The 17,608-nt window shown below is 29.7% G+C and overlaps 2 protein-coding genes across 4 annotated transcripts; both read left to right on the top strand.

Annotated features, from left to right (window-relative positions):
* The first annotated feature begins 1,224 nt into the window (after positions 1-1,224).
* On the top strand, positions 1,225-5,467 carry LOC137816469 (uncharacterized). 3 transcript variants are annotated; one of them, XM_068619611.2, is made up of 11 exons: positions 1,225-1,481; positions 2,312-2,396; positions 2,496-2,612; positions 2,731-2,998; positions 3,115-3,248; positions 3,357-3,715; positions 3,823-3,922; positions 4,085-4,144; positions 4,260-4,343; positions 4,421-4,537; positions 5,135-5,467. In XM_068619611.2, exons 2-11 carry the CDS (start codon positions 2,319-2,321, stop codon positions 5,432-5,434), a joined length of 1,617 nt encoding a protein of 538 aa, XP_068475712.1. In that variant the 5' UTR covers positions 1,225-1,481; positions 2,312-2,318; the 3' UTR covers positions 5,435-5,467. The 3 variants fall into 3 exon arrangements, 2 of the variants coding, with proteins under 2 accessions (XP_068475712.1, XP_068475711.1); XM_068619610.2 differs by having other exon boundaries at positions 1,239-1,835; XR_016518292.1 differs by having other exon boundaries at positions 1,357-1,835; positions 4,069-4,144.
* Positions 5,468-14,443: 8,976 nt separating this feature from the next.
* AR781 (DUF1645-domain containing protein) lies at positions 14,444-15,876 on the top strand. The gene has a single exon (XM_068619609.2). It carries the CDS (start codon positions 14,703-14,705, stop codon positions 15,531-15,533), a length of 831 nt encoding a protein of 276 aa, XP_068475710.1. The 5' UTR covers positions 14,444-14,702; the 3' UTR covers positions 15,534-15,876.
* Positions 15,877-17,608: the final 1,732 nt, after the last annotated feature.

Below are 17,608 nucleotides of genomic sequence, written 5' to 3'. Positions count from 1 at the left end.
ATTTTTGGGTATAGAAAATATATTTCATCTAACCATAACATGCATGTAACTTTCTATGATGAAAAAAAAGCAAAACATCAAATTTAATACAATGAGAACAAAACTTTTACTGCACTTAAGTTTGATTATTTTAATTAATTTTTTCAGAAGTTAACTCAATTAGCTTAATTTGAAAGTGCAAACTAAAAACTATCCAAAGAATAAACAACACTGAAGTTTCCAAAATCTTGATTATTGCCTATTAAATTAGCTTAATTAGAGAAGAAAAATTCAATTGGCACCTAATATTTATAGAAACTATTTAATTTAAGAATCTAATTGTGCTTATAGTTCTTTGTCCTCACTCTACTATATTTGCAAATAATCATTAAACTTTATGATATATCCTCTCACTTTTGAATGTACTGAAAAGGTTGGAAAAAAAAGTTGCTTTCAATTTTGAAGATGAAGACCTTACATGTTTTATTCCTGGGTAAAAATGGTGAATTTTTATTAACTTTAATTTAAATACAATTAAAATCTTAAATAAAATTATTTTATATTTCCTACAATCCATCATTTATTCATTTGATTTAGATGGCAGAAAAAGAGAAAAATATAAAATTTGAAATAAAGGATAAAAAAAGAGAACTTTAAATTTATTTAGTTTTTTTTCTTCTTTTTATGTATCTAGATTTTAGTAGTAGAAGATCGAAATTATTTCATTCAATATATAGTCTCATATCATTTATTAGGATTTGAGATTAAGAGTAGTTTAAATATATCTTAGTCTTTTAATTCATAAATAACTAAAATGTCTTTTAAAAACAAAATTGTGATAGAAGTAAAATAAAAAAAAACTTTTTAATATAAAAATATAAGAGATAATTGATAAATTAGATTATTCCGAAGTTTGGATTAAATTGTATAATTTTGCAGTGGCTGGTGGTTTATTGTGTTCATCTCTGATACTATGATTCTACACCATTTTAGATCTAAATCCAAAAAAAAAGGTGAAAAATATATGATAGTTCATTGAAATTGGATTCTTATTAATCTATCAGGAAACAAGAAAAGAAGTTCTTACTTGGCAACGCATGTGATTTGTGCAGCTTTTGGCTGAAAAACCAGCACCCCATAAACTTATTTACTGCATAAAATAACTGCAACACATTATCCACAGTAAAAAGTAACCAATCCCCACCAAAAATCTTGTTTCAAATGGTGCTTAAAAGCACCATAACAGGAGGTTAATGATTAGTTTCAGTACACTAATTACACACGCAGAGAGCTTAACAGCATGGGAAGAAGAGAAGATGTTAAAAGCAAATGGTGGAGGTGAATAGTTATTAGTTAAAGCGCAAAGATTTTGGAGTTAAAATTGAAGACAGGGAAATATGCATGTCGGTTCATGATGACATAAGCTTAGATTGGTGGCTTTTCATGATATTGATAATTGAATCTGAGAAGCTAGCTGTGTCTTATTCTGCATCCAGGACCAGGTTGGAATTGGAAGCTCTTCTTTCTACCTCTATTCTCTAGTCTTTTTCACACAACCAGCCATTTCTTCCAACTTCCATTCACCATAACCAAACCACAAGCACCTTCATCACACATCTCTCTCTTTATCCCAAAGGGGTGGAACACTCTTCTCCACCACCATCCATCTTATTCTTCCTATTCTTCTTCTTCTTTTTCTTCAAACCATGTATAGTATTTGACTGTTTCTGATTTTGTATTCACCATCTTCATTGTGAAGTGGTGAATTAAACAGTTTGGCATCTTCTTCTCATGGTGTTTCAGTCTCATTCTGGATCACTCAGCTCATTCTCTTAATGTCAAGATAAAAAAAAAAGGTTTGATCTTTAATCACCCAGAGTAATTGAGCACAGTTTCAATGAATTTGGCTATGAAATTTTGCTATTGGGTATGAGTTGTAGTTCCAATTCAATAGCGCATGAAAAAGTAATTGAAGTTTGGTAAATTCAGAAGTCAGAGAAGGGTGCATTCATGCCGTTTGTGTTTGAAAAACAGTTTGCACAGTAATAGCCCAAAATCATTTTTTTTATTATTAAAGTGTCTGAGGAACTTAATTTCTTCACAAACTTTGGCTTGGGTTTCAATGAGATAGAAAAAACATGACACAGATCAGTTTATGGTGTTAAAAGAGGGTGTGTTAAGAGAAAAGGAAAAAACTGTTTCATAATCCATAATTAGTTATTTGTTCTAAAGTCCTCTGTTTCTCCCTTTGTTAGCGTATTGGATTTGATTTTATATTCGTTCTTGTCTTCTTTTCTTGGTGGATTCTGACTTTTTTGCATTGAATGAGAAGGTAGAGGATGCAGGGAAGCTCGAGAATTGCAAGTAAAAGTGGAAAAGCCTCAAGCAGAGAAAGAAAATTGGCTTTGAAACAAGATGTAATGCAGTGTCACTGTTTCTTTTCCTTGTCCTTGTTTGGGGTATGACTTTGTGGTCTATTATAGCTGGCAGCTGAGCTGAATTCTCCAACTTTTCAGGTGGATAGGTTGAAGAAGAAGCTTAGGCATGAAGAGAACATTCATAGAGCATTGGAGAGGGCTTTCAACAGGCCATTGGGAGCTTTGCCTCGTCTTCCTCCATATCTCCCTCCATATGTTAGTATATGAATTTCTCTAGTTCTTTTTTCTGAACACAAGCACTCTAGTCTTTGATATGTTAGAAAGAGATTGAAAATGAAATTTGAGAGTTGAACTTTGATTTTCAAAACTATAGATACTAGCTCTTCTGGCTGAAGTGGCGGTTCTGGAAGAGGAAATTGTTAGGCTTGAAGAGAAGGTTGTGCATTTCAGACAGGATTTGTACCAGGAAGCTGTCTACATGTCATCTTCTATGAGGAAACTTGAACATTCAGTTTCAGCTCCTCCAAACAAGTCAAATTCAACCATGGATAGTCCCAAGTTGGAAAAATTGAAGCTTCAATCCCAAACAGTTGGTAATTCAGCTGCAGAATCTGCAACAAGGCCTACCACAACTCTCACAGGTGAGAAACTCAATTATGTTTCACAGCTTCTGATTTATTAATTGCTGCTTCAGATTTGAGCCTTCAGTTTGTGGCAAAAGAAGTTAGTCAGACTTCCTCTCTTTTTGGATTGCCAGAGGATAAGGAGAATCAATCCTGTAGTAATTCTTCCAAGAGCAGGAACCAATCATCCAACCATATGAACAAATATGCAATCAAAAGACTTCACAATAAATCACCCCAGAAAAGGTTGGATCATCCAAAAATAAAGGTGTGTCATGTTTAGTATACTTCAGAAATAATTCTTAAGTTGTGTGTGATAATGAAATTGAAGAATATTATTTCTTAGTCGATGAATATGAGCTTTCACAATGTGCAGCAAGAACCAAGGTTGAACAGCCAGCAAATTGCAGATTTGAGAAACCATAGTCCACATAAAAGTTCATCAGAAGCTGAGAGACCAAATATAATTTCGGAAAATATTGTGAAGTGCTTATCAAGCATTCTCATGAGAATGAGTGCTGTGAAGAATCCAGGTTCTGCATGTGACATTCCACACTTGTGGGATCTAAAACCCAAAATGTGTGATGAAGAAACAGTGTTTGGGGATCCATATGGCATCTGTTTGGAATTTGGGAAGAGGGATATTGGTCCATACAAGCAATTATGTGCAATTGATGCTAAATCTTTCAATCCAAAACGAACTGCAAATACTTTGTTTTTACTACACCGTTTGAAGTATGTAACATTTTTCTATTTACTGTGTCTACTTTTTCCATGACATTTAATTTGTTATTATTTGTCAAATTAGAAGTTTTAGTTTTTTGACTCTGGAAAATTTGCAGACTTCTTTTTAGGAAACTAGCCTCTGTCAACCTAGAAAACCTCAACCATCAGGAGAAGCTTGCATTCTGGATAAACATCTACAACTCCTGTATGATGAATGTATGTCAGTTATGTTCATTACAACAACACTTAGTGTAATCTGTGTCTAAATTTTTTTTCCAACACAATTTCTATATCTTTTCCTCAATGATCTTATGTGGTGAACTTAATTACCTTCTCAAACCATAATAATGATGGTACTTTAGTTTTACTTTGCTTCAGGCATTCATAGAAAATGGCATACCAGAAAGTCCTGAAATGGCTGTTGCACTGATGCGGAAGGTACACGATGGACAACTAGAGTAGTTTTTGTTTCTTATTTTGCTTGTTCTTTGAGTTTAGTAAAACATAGCATGAGTGTGTTCTCAACAATTTATGTGGTTTTCTTGTTACTCAGGCAACAATAAATGTGGGTGGACACGTGCTAAGTGCAACAACCATAGAGCATTTCATTCTTAGACTTCCTTATCATTGGAGATTTGTAAGTGTTCCATTTCAACTCTATAGCTTTTCCATGAATGAGAAGAATAAAGAGTTAACCACCAAATTTTCAAGCAGACCTTTTCCAAGGGAACAAAAAATCATGAAATGACAGCAAGAAGCATGTATGGACTGGAACTGTCAGAACCTCTAGTGACATTTGCTCTCTCTTGTGGAACATGGTCCTCTCCTGCTGTAAGTTTACACAGAATTATGTAATCTTTCATAGACCCACATTCGGTTCTGTTCATTTATGATTAACATTTTGTCTCTTTGCATCATTAGACATTTGAAAACGAGATTAATTTCCATGCATTTTTAACTTGTCGTTCAATAAAAACAAATCATTGATATGACTTTTAAAGCAGATTAATAAAAGCTAATATACTTACCATTCAACAACCAAGTTGTTTGCCATTAGGTGGGGTTGGCAACATGCGTCAAACGATCACTAGTGCAAACAGAACGTTTTATAGAACTTTTTGTAACGATTTTACCAACATAATAAACATATTTTATGTCATTTAAAATAGTAACTGACATAATAGTTTTTTTTATATCAGTTATAAAAACAACTTACATATAAATTTCATCTTATTTACAATTTTGTCATCCTCATATTTATTATGACAGGTGGATTAGATCAGTCATAATAATATGTTGTCATTGATTTTCATTTTTGTATTAATGGATATCATGGAATCATGTTGTCAATCATGTCAAGATTTGATAACTCTATACCTTTTTGAATGTATCTATTTATGGATCTGTCATGAACTATGCTAAATGCAGGTGAGAGTTTACACTGCATCCCAGGTTGAGAATGAACTGGAAGTGGCCAAAAGAGAGTTCTTACAGGCAGCAATTGGATTTTCAACTTCAAAGTTTTCTGTCCCTAAGTTACTGGATTGGTATTTGCTGAACTTTGCAAAAGACTTGGAATCATTGCTGGACTGGATCTGCCTCCAATTACCAAGTGAACTGGGGAAACAAGCCATAAAACTCCTAGAGGAAAGAAAAACTGAGCCCCTCTCACAATTTGTACAAATAATGCCATATGATTTCAGCTTTAGATACTTGATATGCACATAATTTCACTTTAGTAATTCCATGTACATTGCTTCACTGCAACTCTTTATACAACTGTAGATCATACATACAGACAACCTTGGGTAGAAATGTTCAGATTCCTTCTTAACTAAAGTGAATAAAACAATCACTGTATAAGCTATGGAATTTGAACTATGCAAGTGTGTAGCTTTTCCACAAAAGCTACTTGTCATTCCAATTAAATTTGAGTCCATGTTAAACCAATGATATATCATGTTCTCGAATAGGGTTGAAACCGAGAGAACGATTGCCCTCCTTCTCGGTCGGTTACTGCCTCTCCTATCACTCCTCCACTTCTTGTCTTCGTGAAATCCAAGTTCAGATGGTACCTGCAAAAGGCACTCTGACGCTCAAGTGAGATCTTGGTATTCGGCACTCGGTGCTATTAGTACTGGATGATATCGTACCTGGTTCTTAAAATTTGTGTCTATTTATATGATTATCATGAATCTTTTGTTATTAGACCGAATTAAGATTTTGAATCATGATTAAGAGTGTATTACCTAATGATTACCCATTGATTAGTCTCGTTAATCTTCTATTTAGACGTAATGAATTTGGTTGTTTCGGTCAGTCTTAACTGGATGTTTAACTTCTAGTTGTCGTACAGGTCCGACCGGTACATATCACTTAAAACTAGAAGGCTTATTATTAAACCAAATTTAAACCCTCACTTGAATGTTCCCACCCTTCAAAATCTTGATCATTTTTTTGTGGGCAAGCAAATGTTGATCTGTGACTGCATTGAAAGACAGATAAAGCTATGAGGGTCTACATTAAACCAAATCTGTTACATGTCAATCAATGAACAAAGGTGCGTTCGCAGGTAGGGAAGATTATAAACCAGTATGCAAATGTGGTCCATTTCATGGCAGGTTAGTTATGGTGAGGCAGAAGAGTGATCTTCAATTAATGAGTATACATGATACCTTAAAGTGCTCTAACTGCAGTTCCATAATGGCATTCAACATGCTTTGATTGCTTGGAAGCAGCAAGAATCCTTTGCCACATAAAAGAAAAATCATTAACTAAGTTTTCTCTTTGTATTCTTGTGTTGCCAACTACCAAGAGAACCCCAACTAGATGACCAGATTTGGATTCCTTAAGATTTTACTGGTCCATACCCACATGCTTAAGATGGAACCACACCACTTCTTTTGATCTTCTATGAAAAATTTTCGGCCAAGTTGTAGTCATAAACCAAACCCCAATTTTTGTTTCTGTTTCACATGGTCCCCTCTAGTTCTATGCACAAACATATTCATACGAAGGAATCAAATTTCAGAAACCAAGAGTTTTTAAGAGAGTTAGGTAGGAAAGTTATAGTGTAGTTTTGGATTCTTCAAATGCTCTTTTTAACTTGAATATTCAATGGATAGGAGAATGAGACAGAGTTTTAGACTACATAAAAAAAAAAATAAACTTATGACAAAATATATTCTAAATGTTTTTATACCACTAAAAAATAGACTTTAGGTATAATTCAATCTTATAAAACTAACTTATAAATTAAAGTTTGCACTCACTTATGTATTATAAAATGTTTTTATCTTTAATTGATATAAGTTTGCACTCACTTATATATTATAAAATAATGTTTTTATCTTTAATCGATATAGGATCTCCAACAATCAATATTTTATTTATACACATTTTTTTATAATTTTTTAAAAATTGTATTTATCTTTATTATTTTTTAATCATGTAAATCTTTATTTTAAAACTAGAGAATTATAAGTGCATTTAGCATATTGGTTGGGAATGACCATTTATCTTCTTATATTGCTTAGAAACCATCAAACTTACATGATCATTTCTACATTTAAATCTTTTAATATCTTGCATAATCCTTAATTAGTTGATCCAATATATTTACATGTGTTTTGTTGTGAAGTAATCACAAATCTTTAATCAAATATGCAATAATGGATTCATGTTTAATATACTTAATGTGGTGGGTTAGAATTTATTTGAATATTTAGAAGAAGAAAAATCAACCATGCATTGATTACAATATTTACAAGCAAATGATATGTGAAAAGATTTATAAAGAACTCCTTTTCAATATTATAAGATATGCAATCATTGATTCTTTATCGCTTCTAACTTCATATTATACTGACTTAGACATTGGAGTTGATGCCAATGATTATTTTTAATTGACCAATCTTATAAGAGTTTTCAACATACACTATCATTCACCAATTTTAATGGTTCATTCATCATTTTTGAATGTCTAAATCACTTTCCTAGAATCATCAATATGTTTTTTTTAAAGATTAAGGTTTGATGTTCACTTCATAATGAATTATGATTGAAGGTACCACTTTATTCTGGATTAAAAGAATTAGTTAAAAAAGATATATATTTGTACTGAAAAGAGCATTAAGTAGTCCTAACTTTGTCTTTTGCAACAGTGGATGACCATGGACCATGTCTAACCATTACATAACACCCCAATTGGTATTAATGGACCAAAGAATCATCCTCTCACAGTGTTGTACAGTTGGAAAACTCTACAAGAAAAACAAAAACATAACTAAATACAAACAGAATAATAAGACAAGTAGCAGACCTACATCTAAGGCTGGGGCATGTTCTAGTCTAATGATATATAATAAATGGCTAGTCTTTCAATCTGTGTATCCAACGTAATGACTATTGATTAATTAGCCTTAATTACTCAATTAAAACAGAATCATGACTATGATAGAGAGGTTAGGATTTTCCCTACATATATGAGATAACACTCTATAGAAAAAGATTATCTAAGACACACTGGTGAAGGGTACACTTATCCTTGACCACCTTAAATGTTCTAAACCTAAAATCCTTAAATCCTAAACCCTAAACAATAATCATAGGACTTTGGTTCCAATCATCTTATTCATTTCTCATAAACAAAGTTTCCAATTCAAATTTTATGAATAGAAAAAAAAACAATTGAAAAGAATATTTAATGTAATTTTTTTGTTAATAATGGAGAGATATGATATAATTATATTTAAATTAATTTTTTCATTAAAACTATGTTAAATTTTCTAAAAATTGAATTTTAATTCATATATTTATGCAAATTATGAAAAATATAAAAATTGTATTATTGATGTGACTATTTTAATACTGTAAGAAGTTTATATAATATTTTAAATAGGGGCTTTTTGACACAATTCATCAGTTGCCCGTCAAAAATAAGCAAAATGAAGCTCTCAAGGTGATACAAGCTGAAATTAATAATTGGTGGGTTGACCGCTAGCTCACCACTTTTTTATTTTATTTATTTTATTTTTTATATTTTTTGTTTTGGATCTATTTACTTAATTGTAGTGATTGATATTAATTTTTGGACAATAAAAATGTAAGGAAGACTAATGAAATTGAATCAAACTTTAATATTTGAATAAAAGAAGGTTTAATACCTAACAAAATAAAATAAATATTAACAATACCTCAAAGAATAAAATTATTTATAAAGAAATCAATATAAATAAATTTCTATATAAAATATTGACCACTACAAGAAAATCATTAAATATAAACAAATTTTAGAGACAAAAAATAATTAGTTGCTATATTGACTAAATTATATACTATTTTAGAGACTAAAAAATGTTTTTAATTTTTAAATTAGTTTCTATTATTATAATTAGTTTCTAAAATGGTATCTAATTAGTTACGAAGGTTTTTGCTACCAAATTTAGAATCTAAATAATTGGTAGTTAAGACCTTGATAGCTAATTAGATACCAATTTAGAAACTATTTACCAATAGTATAAACTAATTTAGAAATCAATAATTTTTTTAATCTCTAAAATATTATATAATGTAATCAATATAGCAACTAATTATTTTTAGTCTCTAAAATTAATTTATATTTGATGATTTTCTAGTAGTGGACCACCACCAATTTTAATTCAAAAAGTATGATATTCCTCTTTAAAAGTGTCAAAAATAAAGAAGAATAGACCGACGGACTAGCTTGTCCCACTTTTGGCCCGCTGGGTTGGCGAATTGTGGTGAATTCAAAAAGTTAACCCGTCCTACCTAAATGATGGTGGACCGACCCACTGAACCCGACCCATTTTATCATCCTAATTTTAAAATTATAAATAATATTTTTTAAATTATTTAAATAATTATTTAATTTTAATATTTTAGCAAGTAATATAATTTAAATTTATGTCTCATAATAATTATAAATACAAATACATATAACATAATATGTTTGTTCTAGTCTAAGTCTCTTAACGGTTTATAAAAATTCAAATCAGAACCTTCAATATTAGTTATCTTCTTATTTTCATCCCTTGTCTATAAAAGAACTAGTATTTTTACTTGTATAATGTATGAGACATATTTTAAAATTTAATATATTTATTACATAAATTTTTAAGGAAAACATGATTGAAATTCAATGTAAGTATTTCACTTTACAAAAATTGAACATTAATAATGTAAGTAACTTTTCTTATAACATCAATTAATATCCAACCATTATAAAAATCAAAAGTATATCAAATAGTATGCAAACTTAATCTTAAATAACATTTAGCAATGAGACTAAAGTTAAATATTAGTATAGATCATAAAAGAATATACCACCATTCAATATCAAAAGTAATACTTAACCATAAAATTAAGTAATATTATATATAAATTTATGATATAAATATATATTTTAAATTAATATTATGATTCAAATACTTTTCTTACAAAATTTGAATAACAAAACTTTAATTTTGAATCTTTATTTTTTGTGTCAAGAATATATATATATATATATATATATATATATATATATATAATAGAATAAATACAACATTTTATCATCTCTATTAAATGAGTCATTAAAATTAATATATGAATTAAGAAATATTTAGTAGATATAATAGTATTATATTTATATTAAAATGTTTCTACTAAATATGATATTAGTAATTACAATAACTACTCACATTGTAATTATTAAATACATATATAATTTAAAAAAATAATCATTTAGATTTTGAATTTCTAAAATATTGTCAATAATTATGAGAAGGATATAGTATATTTATTAATATTAATCCATAAAATAAAAAGAGGTATTATTTTCCAGTTCACGTACACTTTAATTTATTGGCTCACCTACCGTTTCATAGTGACAAAATTTACATTTAAACATGTTATTTTTTTTACTTTGGTCCATATAATTGTTTTTACAAAATGGTAGTACTTGTAATTTTTTTTATGTTTTTCTTTGTAAAGTACCCATTTTTTGGTATGATATATATAAATAATTTAATTTTATAATTATCATTTTTTTCAAAAAGAACTAAAATGCATAGAATATTACAGATATTAAACAAAAAATATATATTACAAAAAAAATAAACTAAAATAATACAAACTAAATTAGAAAAAATATCTTTTGCGAGGATCATTTAATTATTTTAACAAAAGAGAATATATTTCATAGACAATAATATATTTAAATTTAAAATTATATTCGTTCATTTGTTTGAAGATGTCTTAATAGTGGTTAGTCTACAGCTACAAGAGTGGTCAAAATTAAGCTCCGAATTGTTTTTTATGAAACGCACGTTTTGTTACTATATAATTTATTATTAGCATTTCAAAATGTGTCCAAAAGAAAATTACACAAGTTGTTGATTTTAAATTCTTTGCACGTGAAGCAACTTTATTTTGTGACTAATTAATGAAAATTATTTGTGTAGTGTGACTTTCACTTTTTGAGTCAAACAAAACCACTCTAGGTTTTCCAAGTCATAAGGTATTTCATTATGATATAATTTTTCAGTTTTATAAAAAACTTTTTCAAAAAAAACTTCTTTTCATGATATATTAAGTTACAACACATTTCTAAAAGTATTTTTCATAGGACAAATTGTTTGTGTTTGTTATGTATTGATATATTCATGTGTTTCAATTTGTTTAAAAGAAATTTTTAAATAAAAAATTAAAATAATATACAAATATCAAATTTTAAGGAATTAGTGTTGTGTTTCAAATTCGTTGAGATGAAATCATTAAGATTAATCATCGTATTTGAAGTATTATTAGTTATCCAATCGAGGGTTAAGGGAACGAGTTTTATTCCCATAGTGGGTACCAATATTTTGACCTCAGGTCTAATGTTATGGTCTTTCAAAGATACAACAACATTTTAAAAACAACAAATGAAGTATAAAATATTAGTTAGTTTTTTTTATCTTTACAATTTTCATTATGTGACAAATGGGTTGAAACTCAATTAGTTTATCATAGTATAATATTTTTTAAATTTTAATTTAATAAAATTAGATGATAAATATAATAAAATTTGAAAGAGTGAATGAGTAGTTATTGAGTGCATGATTTAAAACCACAAAAACAAGATAATATTTAAACAAGAAAAATTATATGTGTAAATTTTTTTTACACCTAAGTTTTCATATTCAGACGAGATACTATGTCGAAAGATGTCTGAAATCAGTACTTTTTTTCTAACAATAGCTTCCGTAAAAGTACTTTTCTTACATGTGTAAATTTTAAAAAGTATTTTCTGAAATATTGGAATTTGATTTGTTTTACAAAAAATATGAAAAAGTTATTTTAGAAAAAGATGTGTATTAATAAAATATAGAAGTGTAAAGAAAAGGTGTAATGGAGGAAATTGAGAAAGCCCAATTAGTTCCTAAAAGGCCGCAATACACACACATGCTGCCCTGTTCTAGATCAATAAATTATGAGAAAGTCCAACCGTTGACTTTGACTTGAACCATTCCACCAAGCACAATTGCACAACTAGTCATATTTTCTTTATGTCATAAATTTATATTAATTGTTGTTACAGATTTCTCCATTTTATATTTAATGCAATTTTGAAGAATATACTATAATCTAACTCAACTTATAAAATAGAAGCCGGAAATATTATTACTTTCTACCCAAAGACTATATATTTATAGATGGTTTAATAGTAGTATGATAACGAGTGAAACCATAAATCAAATATCTCATTAGGATAAATTATAAATAACTCTGCTATCATATTATGAAGTGAACTTTAAGCCGAATTCAATTTTACAAAGTTGGTTTATAAAATGTGGTTTGCATATACATTATAAGAAAATCACTAAATAGAAAATAATTTCAAAGATAAAAAATAATTAGTCACTATATTGAATAAATTAAACCCTTTATTACTAGTTCACGTGACATCTCCATGAAATAATTTGATCTTTCTAACCTAAAAGAACTGAAGTTCTTTTTCTACCAAGTTATGAATAAAAAAGTCTCAAAAATTAAGTCTAGAAACTATAATTTTGTGTGTGTACATTATAATTTCCTCATTTGAAAATAAACCCTAGTGGTTTGATGAAGTTTCACTTGCATTGTTGTTACTACTTTATTTTGTTTTCTTTGTAGACAAGATATAATGTTTGTTTTGCACTAAGTGCAAGTAAAGGGTCAATTCTAGAAGGGTTGTTGTGCTGAACAAGTCTTTGTTGAGACATTAACCACATGTTTGTGAGCCCTAAGGTGGGAACGATATTGTCAAAAGCAACACGCCACACAACAATAACTAATACATAAACAAACAACAAGGTTTCAATATATTTTTATTTCACGTAAATGTATTTAACTACTTTGTTTTCTCATGCAAATCCACATTGCACTCTATTTCAAGTATTTATTCATAATTTAATAAAAAAATGCTCGTCACATCCATGTCTTTATATTTTATATTATTAGCCAGGAATTTCACAATCATCCTAATCAAACACTATCCAAACTCCATAAAATAGAAGACAACCTTTAAAAAATAAATATAATGTTTTGATTTTGTAATTATTTATTTAATTATTTTCTATTCATGTTGAATTGGCAAGTAGTTCTAGATCATAAGAAATTATATAAGACACCCCTACCCTTACCGTCACCAAAGATGAGAATAATCCATTGTTTTGTTTTATATTATTTAATAGCAGCTTCCAATTGACCAAGTTAAGGGTAATCACGTAAATTAACTATTAACACCCAATTGAAAACTGCCCAATAATGTTATACACCCACACACGTGTACATAAATAATACATTAGAAATTATAAATAGCTTCACATCAAAATCTTCTCGAAGCATGCAACGGGAACGATAACAACGACTTTTTTTTTAAACATTTTAAAATTCCACGTAAATCTCGTCACTTAAATACGAGAATAGTATATATAAGATTTATTGGATAATGTTTTTAATATCTTTTCGAACGGATTTGGGATCTAGAGAACAATTATTTCTATCTCTACCTTCGGTCGGTTACTGGCTTTCCAAGCTTCCTGCTTCGCCTTCTTCCTCTCAGTCGTCTGGTTCCACAGGCGAGAGTGATACCTGCAGAATGGACTCCAACACTTAAGTCAATTTGGGTGTTAGCACTCGGTGTCAGAGTACTATAGATAATGACGTACCTTTTTCCTTGTGTATTATTTATATTACCTTGATGGGTCTTCATTGGTGGACCGGATGAGGAGGTTGGTTCATGTTTATGGTTGCGCTAAACAACCCTTAATTATGGATTAATCCTGCTGACTTAGTCAACTCATGACTCGTCGACAAGGGTCGTCATGTGACCTTCTCACCATGATTAGGTAGTTAACTGGTTCGAGTATTGATCGACTCACTGAGTCATCCGGTCGTACTGATACATAATATATTCCTCATTGAACAAAGTTTATAAGTTTGTTTGGTGAAATAGTATTTTGCTACGTTGTTAAATATTCCATTTACTTAAACGTGCTCATGAATAAAATTTGGAATGGGTAATTATATATGAATTTTTAGCAAGGGTAAACACCATTATTACATAGATGCTTACCAAACCAAAACATATAAAATTGAGGCATGTGGGTCAACAATTTTGTGTCACAGCTTGCACCAAATGAGAGAGATTTTTGACATAAAGAAAAACAAACGGTATTAAAAGGCGGCTAAATTAACGTATGACACAACAAACAACCCACGCCAATGGTCAACAAAGCAATCTCCAACCCTAATTTTCCCACATCCAATGATGTTTCTTCTCACCTTCCCCCACCCCTTCACCATCATCACCCCATCTCTTATATAAATACCAACACCTCTCACACAAACCTTTTGCTACAAACCCAACACACAAACTCACAACTTCATCATCTTCTAAAGTTTCAGATACTTTCTTATCAGATTCAAGTTTAGAGTTTAAAATTTAGGATCGAAGAAGAAGAAAAGAAAGATGGAAGTGGTGATACAAAGTCCCAGTAGTCCAACTATGGATAATTTCGATTTTGGAAGCAACATGGGTTCGATCTATCACAGTGTTCCTTCTTCACCCAAAGGTTTTGGAAACTACTTCTTGAGCGCACCCACAAGTCCTTCTAGATTCTCTCAGTTATACTCCGAGTTTGAATATTTTTCATCCACCGATACCTCTTCATTCGAAGCTGCCAATAAAACTCATGATGAGGAAGACAAAGATGATTACAGTTTTGCGTTTTCCGTGAGTTGTGAATCCGACAAGTCATCTCGTTCAGCCGAGGAGCTCTTCGACGGCGGAAGAATCAAACCCTTGAATGAATCCGGTGATGCTCTTCGAAGAGGAAGAGGAAAAGAGAAGGTCTCGTCGAACTCGGGTCGTAGGGTGACACGATCACACTCTCCTTATAGATGGGAAGCGGAAAAACAACAAAAAGAACAGCAACAACAGCAGCAACAGCAGCAACAACCTAGGATCAACAAAGATGAATCGAGTGTGCTGTCCTCGAGCTCTTCTTCAAAGGGCTCTTCGAAGAGGTGGTGGTTGAGGGATCTTCTGCTGTTTCGAAGTGCTTCTGAAGGGAGAGGGTCGAGCAAGGACCCGTTGAAGAAGTACTATAAGAAGAATGGGAACGAGGAAGTTAAAGGGTCAGCGAGTTTCAGATCCTCGGAATCCTCGAGAAGAAAGGGACAGTCAGCACATGAGCTGCACTATGCCATGAAGAGAGCAGAGTCAGAGGATATGAAGAAGAGAACCTTTTTGCCTTACAGACAAGGGATTCTCGGAAGATTGGCTGGTTTTGGAATCTAGCTACCATGATCAAAGTTTCTAAGCACGTCTTGGTTTTTTCTTTTTCTTAAAAAATGTTGCATTCTTTTGTTGAAATTGTAATATGATACGTGGGTTTAAGTTGTGTGAACCCAATCATTATTTCTCCTTTTTTGTATAGATAGTTATTATAAGCGATGTGAGTTGCAATTTGCAAATCATCACTATCAGTATACATTTACTTCATTAATATAGAACAAAGCAATCATGTAATTTATCCCTGAGAAACCAAACATGGTTTCTGTGATATCTCTGTAGGTCTTTTTACTCAGAGTAAAATATTTGTTTATATTATTTTTATACAGTATAAGGACTTTCCTTCTTTTAGTTGTGTTAGTTGTGTGGTAGGGTTTGTGCTACTTTTTAACTAGTTTCTCTCCATATAACTCTTTTTTTTCTTTCCTTTGTCCTTCTAAATTTTGGGAAAAGGTTTAAATAGTTTGTTTGTATTTTTTTTTTATAAGAGTTGGAGTAGCCTAAAATACTCATTCTTCTTGTATTCTATTAATTTTTCGTCAATAAATTGAGTATATGGAAAAAAGATGGTAAGAGTTATTAGTGTGTTACTATAAGAAAATTATTAAATAAAAATCAATTTTAGAGACAAAAAATAATTAGTTGCTATATTAACAAAATTAGATACTATTTTAAAGACTAAAAAATTATCTAAATTAGTTTCTATTGATAAATAATTTTTAAAGTAATTAGATACCAAGGTTTTAGATACCAACTTTAAAATCTAAATAATTAGTACGTAGTTAAAACTTAGGTAGTTAATTAGATAAAAAATTAAAAACACTATTTATCAACAATAAAAACTAATTTAGATATAATTTTTTAATCTTTAAAATAGTATTTAATTTAGTTAATATAAAAATTAATTTTTTATCTATAAAATTAGTTTTTATTTAATAATTTTACAGATGTCATGTTCGGAAAATAATTTAATGACATTAAATATCTAATGATTCTAACTAGAGTTACCAAATGAGTTGGTTTGAGTTAGTCTAACACATCTAAAATTAAAGAGGACTTGGGCCACACTGGAATCTCTTACAAGTTGTGTGTTACATGGACCATTGGGCCCATTGGATTGAGCTCAAATTGACCTAGTTATTATATATATATATATATATATATATTACTATTAAAATTTGAGGTATTAATGAGAGTCTAATGTTTGATTATATGTTACGGCAAGGAGGAGTTAGAATCAAAATCAATTTTGAGTTACGTAATTAGCATGGAGTGTTTAACTTTTGGTTGAATAATATGTATAAGACCATGTAAAAATCTATTAAGAACTTGCAAACAAGAACAAATATCAAAATCAATTTAGTCATTGGATAATCAAGTTCAACCAAAAACTTAAATCTTTTACATCTTAAACAATTATGACTATTTTGTAACCTAATTAACAAAAAAAAACAATATTTTATTGCAGTTATGTGAGAAACTAGATGTAGAAATAAATAAATAAAAAACAGTTTAAACCTAAAGCAGGAAAAAAAAAAACAAACTAGATTCATAGAGTTGTTAATTTGAATAAATAAGTATTAATTGACTGTCCCAAAAGGAAGATAATTAAGAAAGCAAAATAGTTTTGTGATTCTATTTCTAACACTAACTTACTAAGATCTCACTCACTTTTAACCTATATAATAGATTCAATTTCAATTCTAAAAAAGATAAAAGTTGCTTTCCGTCAAAAAGAATAAAAAAAATGTTTTCTACGGATACTTAAATCCTACTTATGACTATGCGAGATAATTTAATATTAATGATTATCATATGAATATAATAAATTTAAACGTGAGTTTAATTGTACATTGTTTAAAAATTGGGAAGTTGAACAACATAAAAGAAAAAAACTTGATAAACTCATTATTTTAAGTTTTTTAGTTAAATATGATGTTATAATCTTTTATATGATTTTTTTCTATGAAAAAAGTGTTATTAAGTGATTTTGGATAAAAAAATTGAGTCTAACTATTAGTTTATAATTTCATACACGAGAACAAATATTTTAATCAATTTTACTCCTTGTTGGATAGATC

This window comes from Phaseolus vulgaris, chromosome 1 (assembly GCF_051622355.1).
Source record: "Phaseolus vulgaris cultivar YP4 chromosome 1, ASM5162235v1, whole genome shotgun sequence".
NCBI lineage: Eukaryota > Viridiplantae > Streptophyta > Magnoliopsida > Fabales > Fabaceae > Phaseolus > Phaseolus vulgaris.
The sequence above is the reverse complement of the archived record's forward strand: the minus strand, read 5'-3'. Positions and strand labels throughout refer to the sequence as shown.